Source organism: Mercenaria mercenaria, chromosome 14 (assembly GCF_021730395.1).
Source record: "Mercenaria mercenaria strain notata chromosome 14, MADL_Memer_1, whole genome shotgun sequence".
In the NCBI taxonomy this organism is placed as follows: Eukaryota; Metazoa; Mollusca; class Bivalvia; order Venerida; family Veneridae; genus Mercenaria; species Mercenaria mercenaria.
The window spans coordinates 19,198,968-19,214,714 of record NC_069374.1 but is presented as its reverse complement, the minus strand read 5'-3'; the positions used below and the strand labels follow the sequence as shown (position 1 = coordinate 19,214,714).

At 31.4% G+C, this 15,747-nt stretch overlaps 1 protein-coding gene across 1 annotated transcript; it reads right to left on the bottom strand.

The window, feature by feature from the left end:
• Positions 1-467: 467 nt before the first annotated feature.
• On the bottom strand, positions 468-13,831 carry LOC123526482 (uncharacterized). Its single transcript, XM_045305649.2, has 8 exons — positions 13,185-13,831; positions 7,137-7,338; positions 6,384-6,422; positions 5,618-5,668; positions 2,144-2,290; positions 1,684-1,801; positions 1,098-1,225; positions 468-872 (listed from the first exon to the last, which is right to left on the bottom strand). Exons 1-8 carry the CDS (start codon positions 13,398-13,400, stop codon positions 847-849), a joined length of 927 nt encoding a protein of 308 aa, XP_045161584.2. The 5' UTR covers positions 13,401-13,831; the 3' UTR covers positions 468-846.
• Between the last annotated feature and the right edge of the window lie 1,916 nt (positions 13,832-15,747).

Below are 15,747 nucleotides of genomic sequence, written 5' to 3'. Positions count from 1 at the left end.
ACCCCGCAAAGCAGACCACACTCATATAGTCACTGCTGTGGAAGGACTATTTCATGAATTGCTTCAAAGATCCATCAATAACTTTTAGTAAAGGTATTTTTATAATGAAATTAAAATAACACTTGGGCGAATGGATGAGGGAGTGGAAAGGTAATACCATCAACATACAAAACATAAAAAACGGTACGAACGAACGAAAAGTGATTTGAAAATAGGGATACCGGCTAGAAACTGTCAGTGAAACATTATTTCAGCTATTCTATTTATTGATAACAATTTATTTAAATCATGAATAACTATTCGACAGAAGAATGAAATCAATGTATTTTTACAGTTTGTAAAGAATAAGCATTATGCAATATTAACCATATATTTCGGTTGACGAATTGTCAAGTCAGTCCTACTGAAAATAGTTTTGGCGGCTTGTTACATGAGGAAGTCTTGAAATAAGCATAAGTAACACTATACTACATGTATCATTTATTAATAAATAGAAATAAACAATGTATTGGAATTATTACCTTCAATTTTGCATCAAATACAGTCTTATATTTGAGTAGAAAAGCTACATTTTGCATCACGTATCATTACCGTTAGTTCCGATTTCAACCATCTTCTTTATAGAAGAACAGCTTTACTTGTTTACGTAGTTTAATTATTATTCAGAATCGCTTTACATCTTCAGTTATGAAATATATGAACTAGTGAACAGGCTGGTATCTTCACTGATTTCTTAACCAGTTTCCATTGTCTGTTTGATATTCTGAGTCGTTTAACCCCTTATCTTTTGTTCTGAAATATGTGTTGTTGACTTTAATGAGGCGGTAGATGATCTATGTTTCGATTTTAGTGTAATAACCGTTTGTTTTTACCTGGAAATAAACAAAGTAAATATTGACTGTCTTTAAATACATGTAGGGTTGTAATACGTTTTGGTTTCGTAAAAAGTATTAATTGGTCATTTCTTAAGTAAAATAAATCTTAAAGGATACACTGAAATAAGATATTTGATAAATATAAGTAATATATTAATTTTTCTATACGGAAAAGCAATAAAATCGAGTGAAATGCTTGAAGCATAATATTGAAATTATTACCTTTTACTCGTTTGTTTTTCTTATTTTTCTCACGTTGTTTGGTTTTATTCTTAACGCCTTTGGATTTTTTGTTGACTCTAGTTTTCTTTAATCTTTTTTTGCAAGAAAGATATCCCTTTTTGCAACGACTGAAAATGTAGAAAATGTAGAAAAAAGTTATTTCAAAATGAATAAGTAACAGATTATAACAGATAACAGGTAATAACTTACAAGAATTCAGACGGAACGACTGAAAAAGAAACACTTTTGAATTACACAAGGTATAAATAAATGCTCTTTAAATCAAGATGAAATGTCAAGACGTGAGCGTTTACATCATTTAAGAAAGAAAAAAACTACACAAATTGATTTTAACAGGCATTTATAATTAGCAGACAAAATAATAAAATACATCTGTCTATAACTTTTAAACATCAATAATTTAATGTTTAAAAGATTGTAAGAGTGCTTACCGGTAATTGTTCTGTATTTTGACAGGCGTTGCATTAATAAGATGAAGGAGAACCCCACAAACAACGAGGTAGAGAGAATAAAAGAAATCGATTAATAAAACAAAACGTTTGAAAATGTTATGATATATACACACCAATGCTTATTTCCGAGTTGTATTTTTGCACCATCTAATAGTACTATATTGTCCGCCTTGCACGTTTTCCTTTCTGTCAACGCCGATGCAATTACTAGTTCTTCTTCAGCTGGGGAGTCTATTAAATAAAGAATTGAATAGTTTCGTTATATAAGGTTGATAAAGATAAGAAGGGAATCTAATTCATAATACCCGGTAAAGCAATCGAAAGCTCTATAGAAACAGTAACTATAACTGATATGGATCACCTAATAAATGTCAAATACAAACATGTATCTATGCAATGACTGGCATCCCCTTTGCGATACGCGGTAACGGTAACTGCAACGTAACTGCCGGTGCACTAACCCTACCTTGCCGTGAATTATGACGGTGACTACTATATGACCGTCTGTACTGACAAAGAGAAAGTTACTCACATAGGTAATCTTTTTAGTCATATACTCTTAACAGTTCTTACATTTTTCTCCAGTATGTTTGACACAATATCCACTATTAGGTATTCCTTCTTTTGGATTTCCCGGATCAGTCACGTGACAAAAATATCCATGGGGACAGAGCAGAGGATCTTCATCCGACTCCACAGGATTAGTACTGCATGCTTCCACTGCAATTTTGATTTTAAAAATTAATCCATTCTGCCCGGCATTAACTTCAGTATTCCAATTTGGAACGCTTTAGACATACTGCAGCCTAATTTAAAAAATCTATATATTGTCCTAGTACATACTGTTTTATTATTTTCCGCTTTGATAAAATTCTATACAGAAAATCTCTGCGGCTTTATAAAGTTCTGGGGTCATTTAGGGGCAGTGTGCATTTCAACAGTAAGCTCAGTGAATATCTATGGTTTAGGTTACATGTACTTAGCTGGGAGGGCTTATGCTATTATTTCTTTTAATGAGCACACCATATTCGGAGTTAAGATTTCAATAGTTTCATGCCAGCACAAAAGGGTTACATTTTAATATTTAATGCTAATATAAAAGGGTTGCATTTCAATATTTTAATGCAGGTCTAACATTGTTTCATTTCAATGTTTAATTGTATGCCAGTATAGAAGGGTTGTATTTCAATGTTTTTATGCCAGTATAAAAGGCTTTCATTTCAATGTTTTCATGCCAGTATAAAAGGGTTGCATTTAGCTGTGTTTATACCAGTACAGAAGGGCTGCATTCTTATGTTCCGGGAGGAGAGTATTAAGAACAATGTAGCTTTTAATATAAATTTATAAGTTTATACCGCATAAGAAATGGCAAAAATGTGAGAAAGGAATAACTGTTCTCTATATAATTTTATTTTAATTTCTGTAAGTATTCCTTATAACGTAACTTTAATGTAGGTTGAAATGTAGAAATTTGTTTAAGCTTAATGGTTGTGTTTTATTTCAAACATATATGGAAATTCAAAATTATTGCACCGCAAAAGCTGTAAAAATATACTTTGATGAACTGAATGTTAATAGTTCGAAATAACCGTATATTTAAAATCTTCGTTGCATCAAAACATGTGAACTGTAGGTAATTCCTATGATGATATAGTGTAGGAGCGTGGGAAGTCAATGTTAAACTTAAATTAAAACAAATATATAGACATTAAACCGAACACACAGAAGTATCGGATGACTTGTAAAAGCTTAATGACATATTTTATACATGACTTGCATATCTTTCATTTTTCTCACGATTCAGTTGCACTTGTGTTATTGGGACTCGTTTCAAAATACGTTAATCAATTACTTACAGTTCAAAGATGTTTTTAAAATCCTCCAACTGTCAGTCAATCAAAACAAGGATTTTTCTCTTTTAAGTTACAATTATTGACATAAAAATTTATGCCTTTTCGCTTTTATTGAATAGTGTTATGAATCAGGAAGTGACCCTTTAATTTGAAAACATACATATTTTATATTTGTATCCAATTTGCAATTTGATAAACGATGTGAAAATATCGTACCGATTACAGAGAAACATCATTACTGAATTTGTTTAAAGAAAATCAAGTAAATACATGTATCAAGCTTTTATCAACCAAATTATCCGAAATTTTAAATCATTGCCGACATATAACAAAAAAAAAAAAAAAAAAAAAAAAAAAAAAAAAAAAAAAAAAAAAAAATCAACACATGCCATCCTTGAAGGAAAATAGTAATAAACACAAGGGTAGCTTTTTTTAACAAAGTAAGAATTCGGCTTGCTTGGTTCTTCTTTTTTGGAGATGACAGACAGAAATATATCAAGTAAGAAAAGATTTATTTTTGAGTCGGCGAGACATTTACAAATAACATTAGATCTGAAGAGGTTTTTAACCGACTTATGCCAACTCGTTCCATTTCGACTCACTGAATACTTTTGTTTTAATAGTGAAGTAGTTCAAAATGGGATTCAATGCTGTTGATGAAATCTGTTAATACTAAAACGAGTCAGTTATTTTTTGGGGTTAGTTTTATTGCTAAATGTATTGAGAAAAGACCTATTTTTTTAAGATTCATTTTAATTGTGAATTTCCAAGTTTTAGTTTTATTCATTGAGAAAATGTCTACATACGCATATTTGCTACACGGCTATTTTCATGGGAGCATTTTCAGCGGGTGATGTTTTTCAGAACAGAATTTTTTATATGTAACATAAAAACACATGTTATACTAAATAACCAGAATATGGTTTTCATATCACTGAAATGCTTTATGCACTGAAAATGAGGTCTAAATATTTCGTTGTTTATATGAAATAAAGAAGGATCTGAATTGGTGTAGCGGAACCTTAAACATTGTTTTGTCATTAGTAATGGCGGTAATCTGGTTCCCTGTCCCATTCAAAATGGAGATTTATGGAAGCAATTATCTGTTTTTAGAGACGCGTTTAGGTCTTTTTCAATAAGCCAACGTCGCCTTTTGTGGTGTATCGTGTTTCACTGTCGCTGGCTTTATTTTTGAAATGAAGGGAAAATAGGAAGCCATGCATTTCCTGCTTTTTTCCGAATGTTCGTAGTCTTTTAAGACCAGTTTTCATAGAAAATTCCTATCGTAATAGGCGATCCGGCAAAACCACTCCGAAAACTTACGCGCTCTGACATTGATGTAGCTATTACAAAGAACATTATTTGTGTAACATTCTGCAGCCATTAAAGTCGGACACTATAATGTACCACATGTACTAACATTTTCGAACAACAATCTGCTAATTATTGAAATAATTATATACTGTGGCGTCGGACGTGCAAAATGTTTAATTTGGTTTGGCGAAAAAAAAAACAGCAATCTTTTGCAGTGTAATAATATCAATACTATCTCACATTTCATCAAAGCAAATCTGGTGATGAATTAGGACAGTGAAGTAAGGAACATAAATAGTTTTGTTGTGATTAGTGCTGTAGACATCATCCTATGTGTTTATTAACTAACAGAATAACTTAAAGCTTCCATTACCAACATCAAAGGTTACCCCACGTGGCAGAAAGACAAGCTGTGTAATTGTTGAAGACGTAGACATAGTAATTCAATTATGTGTTACATTGTCTGGACATTGTCAAGGTAATTACGCGCACACCTACCAGTTCTCATTTTCAATAACAGAGGATGTATTTTTCTCTTCAATTAAAAACAGACTGCTCGTCTTTCTAACACATAAACAAAAATGCATATTTACCTTCAATTTGACAATCGATTTCTTTACACCTTTATTAAACATCAATTACCACTTTTAGTACTAAATATTTATTATATTATTTTATATTTTTAAAAATTATTTATATTATTATTATATGCCACGTTCCAAAAACGCAGCCTCCCCAAAACGAAGCTCACAGCCCTCAGATGTACACACTGCCAACACATGGTTTGGTTCTTTAAATGTATAAAAGCTGAAAAAATGATTGTGAACAATTATGGTTATTGGATAAGGTTTTACTTTTCGTATGAAAGAGGAACAGTTACCTTCTGATGAGGATCCAACTGCTCTAGGTTTGCTAATCAACCATGATATTCCTGAAATAACTTAAATTATTATATTGACAATAAACAGAAACTAATTATTGTGCATAAATGAACATAATGTTTATGTAAAAACCAAGGAAGGAACTTTGTAACTAAAATCTGCGAAAAGATCCTTTGGAAACATATAGAACGCAGTCAAGCAACAAAATAGCAGACTCGGTTTGCACGTCCCTGATCAACAGCATATGCGGAATTCTATTACAGTAAATACGAATGTACTCCACGATCTAAAAGGACCGGGAAATATAACAACAATAAAACTATAAACATTTGACTTTTAAATGATAGAATCTAGTATTGCTGATAGGCATACAAACACAAACGCAGAATGAGATGGATAGATCACGTCCTCAGAATGGACCAGTCCCGACCACCCAAAATAGCACTGAAATGGACACCACCTAGAAGAAGGAAACAAAGACGTCCCAAAAGAACACGGAGATGCACCATAACACAAGAACAGAAAGAGATGGGGCCCTTGTATGGCGAGGCAGAACACGCTGCCAACAACAGAGACAGGTGGAGATGTACTGTTGGCGCCTTTTGTCCCATTCGGGACGAAGAAGATTAAGTGGATTAAGTAAGTAAGTATACAAACACAACAATCACAACAAACCTACGAGTAACATTATTCCTTTACGTTTTTCTAAAAGCACACATTATGATTGTAAATATATCGCAATAAAGCATCAAAACGTTCATTTACCAGATCTTGATCTTCTTGGTTCTTTTCGCCAGTCCACAACTATAAAATGAAACAAAAATAAGTCATATTTTCTTCTGTGATATCGAGAAAGTCTAAAATGCAAGAAGATGCAAAACAAAATAGTTTTACGCTGTTGCCGTTTACACTAAGTTCGTATTACTCGTCATTCAGTGATTTAGCATAGGCATAGTAATAGAGATACTAATAACAACAGCTTTATCAACGCATGGTGTTATGAAATACCTCTATTCAAACTATTCAAAATTGAAACAAAGTACTTGTATCTGCAATGGAAAAAAATGTACCATCGTATTTTCTATCAAATATTATGTGAGGACCATACGTACGGAAACTATGTATGTGACACGGCAAATTATTCTGAAATAAGTTTAATTGTTTTATCTATGTTGACTAAGGGGTCGATAATCATAAAAGTAAATTTCTTTCAAGAAATATGTCACCATTGTGACAAAAAATAGGTGGGAAAAAAATATACATGATATATTCGATCAGTTTTCATTTTTACATGCTTCGATGGTCTGACTTATTTTGAACTCTATTGTTGTTGACATTAGTCAATTCGTGAATTCCTGTTGTCATATTTCGATAGGGCTTACATGACATTACTCGGCTATTTTCACTTCAGACTGATGACAGAAAATGTTCATTTGGTAAGGTAAGATTACAACTGAAATGCCATTAATCAAAAACATTTAAAAGCGATCAAACACCTGTAAGATGGTAATAGCTTACGTGCGGCTGGTTTGATCTCAGGAAGGCACGTAAAAGAACATCCAGTAAAACAACATCTGAATCCATCCGAACAATCAGTATCTTTTTGACAAGAACTTTGTGCGCATGCGTCGTCTGTTATAACATCCGGAACCGGAGGACACACGTCAAGGGAAGCTATATTGTTTGCTGGAGAATCAGACTGGTAATCTTCGTAAAATATCTGCAGACGAATAAATGAACATTATTTTATACGTGTACAGTGTTTGTATTATGTCTAGAAATACTCTGAGTTACAACGAATAATGTTTTAATGTGTATGTTTTAGATTTTCTAGCTATAGAATATTAAAATGCAGTAAAGCAGCATATAAAAGATATTCATACATCTCTGGTTTTCAGATTTTATGTAAAAATGCCTTAAATGCCAGTTAAAATCCGACAATGATGTAAACACATATTCTGTTGTACAAATTATTAAAGTCATATACCAGATTCAAATGAATAAAATACTTTGCATAATGGCATTAGTATCAAACAGTATTTCACTATATACAAAAAAAAAATGCCTAATAATTATGGCGAATGGCTTTTTCTTCCTGATTTATTTCATGTTAAGTTTCGGGTATGTACGCAACTGATACGGAAAAAGCTCTCTCATTTTTACCAGCATATAAGTGCATGTATGTCTGAATTCTATAATCTTACGATTCGGACATTACCTTAAACAAATGTATACCATTTCCCCGTACAGGATGATATAGAATGTTTCGATAAAATGCGAATATCAAATGAACTTATCAACGTCATATTGTAAAAGTTCACCATTCATTTCTGTTTAGCTTATACTTAGTTGTACTTGAATAAAAACTGATGCTTATTTGAATTACTAGTCCACGTTATATCTGAAGGTACGATTGTTACTCCATTGGACCTCGAACCCATGACCTGGAGTGTGAGAGACATACACATTAAAAATAAAATCAAAGCTCCCCTAATTTTTCTCTTGAAATGATATTGTTTTTCTCAAATGAAACATAAAGGATGAAGACTTTATATTATACCTATATTATTATTCAAGACTTTCTCTCTATCTATTTACGTTTTAACACTTGTAATTTTAATTTTCTTTATAGCTTGCGTTAATGCTTAGACGCTCAATATTATACTGGAACATATCAATGGCCGAATGATGTAAAAATATTTTAACAATCAAATGCATCAAGCGTATAGTATGCATGATGTCTACCTAAATGCATGCTTGGAATGTTCTGTGTGCTAAAATTTATCATTGAATGTTAATATTATTACTCAGTGCAAAATAATACTGATTGTTTATTACATACTCGTTTCTATTCCCCGTTAAGTTACACTGGAAACGTCAATATTTTTCCATATACTGACGCCTGAATTTCATATCGGGTGCATGACGTAATTCAGTGTGTGTTGTTGCACTATTTTTATCTATTTAGTTCAGTATTGTCAATCCAATTTAGGCTATTGAACATATTTATGATATTTACATAATATTTATACGTGTAGATGCGTATGTAATAAAAAGGTTATTATCATTGCATCGGGAAATATGCATTCGTTCTTCAGCGGAAGAATATTGCGCTCCTAAAGTCGCGCAATATTTTCGCTGAAGAACGAATGCATATTTTCCGATACAAAGCTAATAAATATTCGTCCTTCTTTCTTTGTTCATAAAACAATTACAGCGGAAAATGGTATTATTAATATTATAACATGATTTTTTTAAAGAAAATGCTATATTAAAACATTTGTGAGTCAGGAATTGAACCCAGGTTGCCTAGTAAATAAAACTATCCGCTTATCTTGACCAATACGCCAAAGGAAGAATTTTCATAACGGGCTTTTATATAACGCGGCAATTTACATTCGGTATACTGTGACAAACACTTTTCAATTTTGAATAGCAATAAAAAGTTAAGAACAACAGACTTTAGTGTGTTTCCATAGCATTTATTCTGTTTACTATGTTTCAAAGCCTTTATTTTCTGATATTTTAAACTCACCTGTTGTTTTTTTATTATGTCACGATCTGTAGGTCATTCATTATCTTTTAACATAACAAAACATGACATGTTAACATGATTCACAATTGCTGACATATCTATCTTTGACCGAGCCATTGCTAAACGGTATGAAATAGATAGAAAGTTAGACACATTTCTTTTTTTATTTTTGGACACCAAGCATATGACAGACTTAATGAAATAACTTTTAATCTTTCACCTAAAACAAACAATTATTATCTCTGTATGCGATATTGCTAGCGGCCCTAAATTACAATCATATATAACTGAAATTACTGATTGTTCGCGTGACAGCATACCTTCTGTCTGCAATATAACTATTAAAATAGCTGAAAGTTAATGAGCTTTCTCAAAACATTAAATAATATTGATGTACTGATTATTCTTTTTAATGTTTCACGATAGCCGGACTTTACGCTAGATATACAAAGTAAACTTAAATAACTACCTTTTTTAGCAGATAAGGAGAAAGGACACGAGTTATATGAAAACAAAAGACATGCTGAAATTAAATCTTGAAAACCAAGTCATAAATTACATGCTATATGTATGAAGTGAGATAGAATTTGTTTGATAAAATGCATACGTATAAAAGAATGACTATTTGCTTTTGTTGTTCTAGCTATAGAATAGTAAAACATAAAAAAAATAATTACAAAAAGAACACAGCATCTATAATACGGAGTTCTTGAATAGTACCAGGCTTATCAAATCGACCCAAAACTTTTAAAAAATAACAAACCATACTATATCCTTGGAAATAAATATATACGTTTGTTAAGAAAATAACCCTTGGTGTCATGTCTTTTTTTTAAGAAAAGAAACACACAGACAGAAAAGGTGATTAATGCAATATTTGAAACCAAATACAGAGTGAAATGGAAGAAATCGTTCCCAGATAAATGTTTTAAGTGCGGGATATCCACAAAATGCCTTTATTTGTTAATTGTAAAGATACCACTCTACACAATTGATATTGCAAATTTTCGCACAGACAAACAGGCAAACAGACTCATTTTTAGATAGGTAATTCTAGTCTAGTCTTGTTGCCTTTTTTAAAAAAAAATATATATACAGTTATAAAACAAAAACAAAATTACCTGACATACCTCTCTTTTAACATAAAAAAACCTTCTCTAACCAATTGAAAACCGTAGGATGTATGTCTAAATGCTTAATTAGATAGTTTCAACAATGGTTTCAGACACTTTGTGTAACAGTTCAATGCAAATCTTTACTACTAAAGCAGATACTATTTTTGTTTCTCTTTTTCTCACTAAATTTTACTACCTTTCAATTACTTATATGATAAGTTTATTGTATCTTTACTTCTCTTTATCTTCATATTAAGTTTCAATACAAGTATTGAGGAAATGACACTGTTGGACAATCACTTTACCGGTGAATATTCTCAACTATATATATTTGTTAGTTCACTATCAAACATTCCTTTCAAATATGTTTGAAAACATTTGTGAGGTAAACAATTAGTTGGTAGCTTGTGGAATATTTTGCTTCCTTCTCGCCTTTTGATAAGAAACAGACTGCAGACGTTTTGTTCTATTTAGCAATGCCCCCAGCAGACAGTTGTCAATAAACATGCCTAGCTCTCGCATCAGCATTAAACGATTGACCTTAGGTCACATAAATAATTCCTCTGTCTAGTCTTATGATAGCATATCAGAATATATAAACTGTACAACAGAAAAATACGAAACGCTTGTTGGATTGCTGACAATACAGGAAAGATTTATTTCCACTAACATTTTGTATTGTTCCATGTAGTTATAATATAGATTTAGCAAACGTTCTGTTCTGTTAACTGTTGATTAATAATATTTCAAATGGATTTATCTTACTACAAAGTATGGACATGGTATTCTAGTTTGTACTATCCCTATCAGACAAATGTTGATACACATTCCTGGTTCATATATCAACACGGAACGATTGACCTAGGTCGTGTGTCTAGAGCTAATCAATATAATCTTAACTTAAACAGCAGACAAATGGAATGCAGACAATGTACTTTAAGGTTTAAATTTTTAATTCCAGTGTTCAGTTACATAAACTGACAAAAAGTGAATTGATCCGAGGACATTTAAGGTTGTCACGATAACAGGTAAACTAACTATTAACTGAATGATCTGATGACCACTATGATTGTTACAATAATGATTTAACTAACAAAAATACTAAATAGATCCTACGACCATTATGATTGTCATGACACTGTGTAAACTGACAAATAGATTTGATTAACATAAAAACTGTCACGATAATGAATAAATTTACAATGGATCAGACGACCTATATGATTTTTAAAACAATGATTTACTGACGTATATTGCTATAATGACCATTGTAATTGTCAAATTAATGTTTTAACTAACGTAAATGGATTCGATGTTTTATGATGTATTATGATGAAGCAATTAACAATGGATCGTATTACAATTATGCTTGTCACGAATGAGTAATTCGACAATGGATTCGATGACCGTTATTTATGTCGCTATATTTAGCGAATGACAATAATGTCAATGGATCCGATGACATTAATGATTGTAATGATAATGTTTAAACTGAAAATAATGCAAAAGGATGCAATGGTCATTATGATTATCACGGTTATGAGTAAATCGATTGTACTTTAAATGAATCCGATTATCATAATGATTAAAACGATAATGATTTGATAAATAACGAAGCTGCAACAGTGGAATATTAGACTTTTTACGAAAAATACATGTAACACTATCATTTTTACCATTGTCATCTTAATATCGTTGCACTTTACTATCATTTATTATCTCCCTTTCTGTTATATTTCTATATTTAGTTATCATCATCCTCATCATCATCATCTTTATCATCACCAAAATAGGCGGCATCATCATTTTTACGATCGTTCTTTAGGAGTATGTTAAGATAAAACTATAAATAATAAAATATTATTAGTATTGTCCGTAAGTATTGACCTGGCACTTATGAATATTCCGTGTATTTCCGTAAATTAATTTTCGGTGTCCGAATATAAATAGCGGTTTAACTACATATTACATATATCGTTCTTAATTGATATACTGTCGCATGTGCAGGTAGCTGTGCGGACAAAGCGTTTACCTGCCAATATCAGGATTGTGGGTTCGAGTCCTGCGACCGACTATATATTTTTTCCCCAAATTTTATATGAAGACTTACTACTCATCTGATCAAACGTATCGTGATATCTATGGTTCATTTATAAAGAGTAATCATATTTTCCCGTTGTAAAATAATGGAATAAAATTGTTTTAATAGTATCTTAAATAAAAAGACAAATTACCTGTCACCAACGTTCCAGAAAAAAAATATAACAAGAAAAAACAATCAAAATTCATGAAATATGACACATAAAATAATGTAAACGATAACCTTATAATGCATTAAATTGAAAAAAAAGACCTATTCAGTAAGTGATTTCGAACACATGGGAACGCGCGTGCTAGTCGGACACCTTACCTCTACGCCACCGTGTCACTGATTAACTTTACATGTTAGTTTAGTAATGTAGATACTTTCAGGATATTAATATTGCGTAAATTAACGAAAACGCCCGAAAATATTGGCGAAGATTAATGAGTGCCAGGTCAATACTTACGGACAATAATAATAGTATTATTACAATCATTATAAATATTAGTATTATTGGTATTATCATTATTATTGATAAAGATAATGAAAACGACGGTGATGATAATGATGATGATATTAATACTTTAAATGATGATGATGATGATGATGATGATAATGATGCAGTATTGATAACAACAGAATTTTTTTTTGCAGTTATAATTATCATTATTTTTTCCAACAGTGTCGGTGTCAGTATCATATTGTTTTCACGAATGTATACTAAAATTGACCTAACTCGTAGGGAAAAAACGCACTTAGTATAATTCAACGTTACTTGAAATATCCTTATCGATTATCATAATATTTATATAATTTCCAAAAACTGATCTTACCGAATCAACAACCCATTTTTCATCTGTATTTCCATTTATTTTATTGTATCCGTCTCCATCACTGGCATTTATTTCCTTAATATCACTTCTTTCTTTAAAATTGCTTCTGTTTTTCTTTCTGTTCAATTTATTTACCGTCGCGGAGCGGTCAAGCAAAATTTGTCCGCCAAACACTGCACCTAAAGTATGTAATAATAGAATCAACACAAAATTCATTTTCCGAATAAATTACACATTAATATAAATCAAAAACTTTTTTTTTCAAATAATTCCCATCCTATTAAGCACTATTGAAACGAAGTTTACTCCACAAGCAAAAGCACTTTTAATTTAAATTCGTAGACACTTTAGAATTTTAAATATTATTGTTAAAAGTTTCTTAATATTTATCAATAAAACCCGCTAACTGTTTCTCATATCTCTCTGAAACAAAACGTTACGATCCAACAAATCGCTCTATAATCCACTCAGAAATCCTCGCATACCGACTTTGATAGGTACGTCTCACATCTTCACCTATGAATTGATCGAGAAATTTTCTTGTTTCTACAGTAATCTTTGCTAAATTAGTTGCATTAACCCGCCACAGGTCTACCTCTTACCCTATACAAATAACACCGATATTTCAATCAGATATCCTTTAATCATACTTATTTTTAACGCTGTACCATGGAGAAAATTTCTGCTTTGGGACACAATCGAAAAATCCGACATTTCTCCTACATAGCAAACAGTTTATAAAACTGTTCATGAAAACTATATCGAAACCTGTCTTTAACAACAATATCTATCAAATATCAGAATCGGCATTTATTTAAATGAAAAGATGTTATACAATTTGTGAAAAAAGTTGTTTATTGACAAATAATCTATCAGTTTGACAGGGAAGTATCTCAGTTAAAGCAGGCAATGAACGTTAAATTGCACTGCATCCCTGTAATTTTAATTTAATTAATCAGATGTATCAGTCTTAGATTTCAATATTTGGCATTTCAAATTAAAGATAAAAATGTTTTAAATGATGTGTAATAAATTTCGCTTTATGCCGACTTTATACTTGCACGAGTATGTACAGTCCAATAAGAGTCTGCGTGTCAAACTTCAGGAATTTTACATTCGCACAATTAAGAAAACAGTCAACTGAACCATCAATAAACCTAATTGTGGATGAAGTTGTGCTAGCTGCACACACTACTCAAAAAGCAAAATGCTCTGCATCATCGCTATTCTATATATATCCACTTAAAATAATTTGTAAAATCAGATTCCTTGTATTAGGATAAGACCAGTTCTTTAATTCTGTGATATCCTGCCAATTAATGCAAGACTTATTATGCAGAATATCAGTCAACATATTTGTAGACTAAAAAGATAGGGCCATTTTTTTCGGAAACAAATTACGAGCAGTTGAATTAAATGTTATATGTAAACAAAATGTAACATATCCTTATTGGCAAATAACTTATCTATATGTTCGACCCAGCCCCAATATACCCACATTAACCAGACAAGTTCACGAACGAATAGATATGTAGGTATATTCCTGTTCAAAATCATACCTAAATATAATGATACAAATGTTTAATTTCACATTTTAGTACAATACAGAGAGGTATATTTACATTTGTCCTCTCTTTGCATTTAGATAAGATTGGAACATGTACGAAATTGTACAGCTGTAAAAGACCTGCAATTGTTTCAGAGACATTGCGATTATTTCAAATTAGACAATACAGTTATAGATTTCATATAACCTTATTGATTTTAGAGTTATATATATCTCACTCATGTAACAGCGAGTTTAAGCAGAAATATTGCAGAAGATGTTACAGATTTAAAAATGTTACATGTGAAGAAAAGGGGACATAGCAGTACAAATACTTTACTAGATTTACCAGCATAAACATATTTTAAATACTTAGCCTTTGTTAATATAACCTTTTTTACAAGTCTATCAAATGTTTAACAATTACACTGACTCCATTACAGATAAAATTCCAATAGTTCAGTTGTACCTGTCTGAACATCATTAAAAACATTTTGTATCCCACGAAAATGTATTAAGCTGACTGATATTTTTTCAAGTAAGAATAAAACGTGACTAGACAGTTTTAGGCCTGCACTTTTGAGACTGTAAATTTATACAGCTGTGCATTTTATACTTGACTGTTTTACATCTGTAAATGTCAAATATATGACGTCTGCTCGCTTTTTTCAAAAGAAATACAAGTAACTTAAGAAATCAAATTTTAACTACGTCTTACAGTTGTAAACAGGTCATTTCCCACACAGAAATGTATTGCTTAATTTAAAACTGCAAAGTAGTTACAACTGGCGTTTTATTTCACTCCATCTCTAGCAAGAGCGTTGTTGCTGATATGTTTTGCTTTATATATAAATCAGAATAACCAACTTTCCTGCCGTTGATTTTTCCCGCGTTTACACATTGCAAATGCAATAATTCTTCTGCTAAATCATTAGGAGAGAACAGAACTTTATTTACATATATAGACTTGAACATAACAGTGCTCATCATCAAATAACAAATAACAATGTATATGCA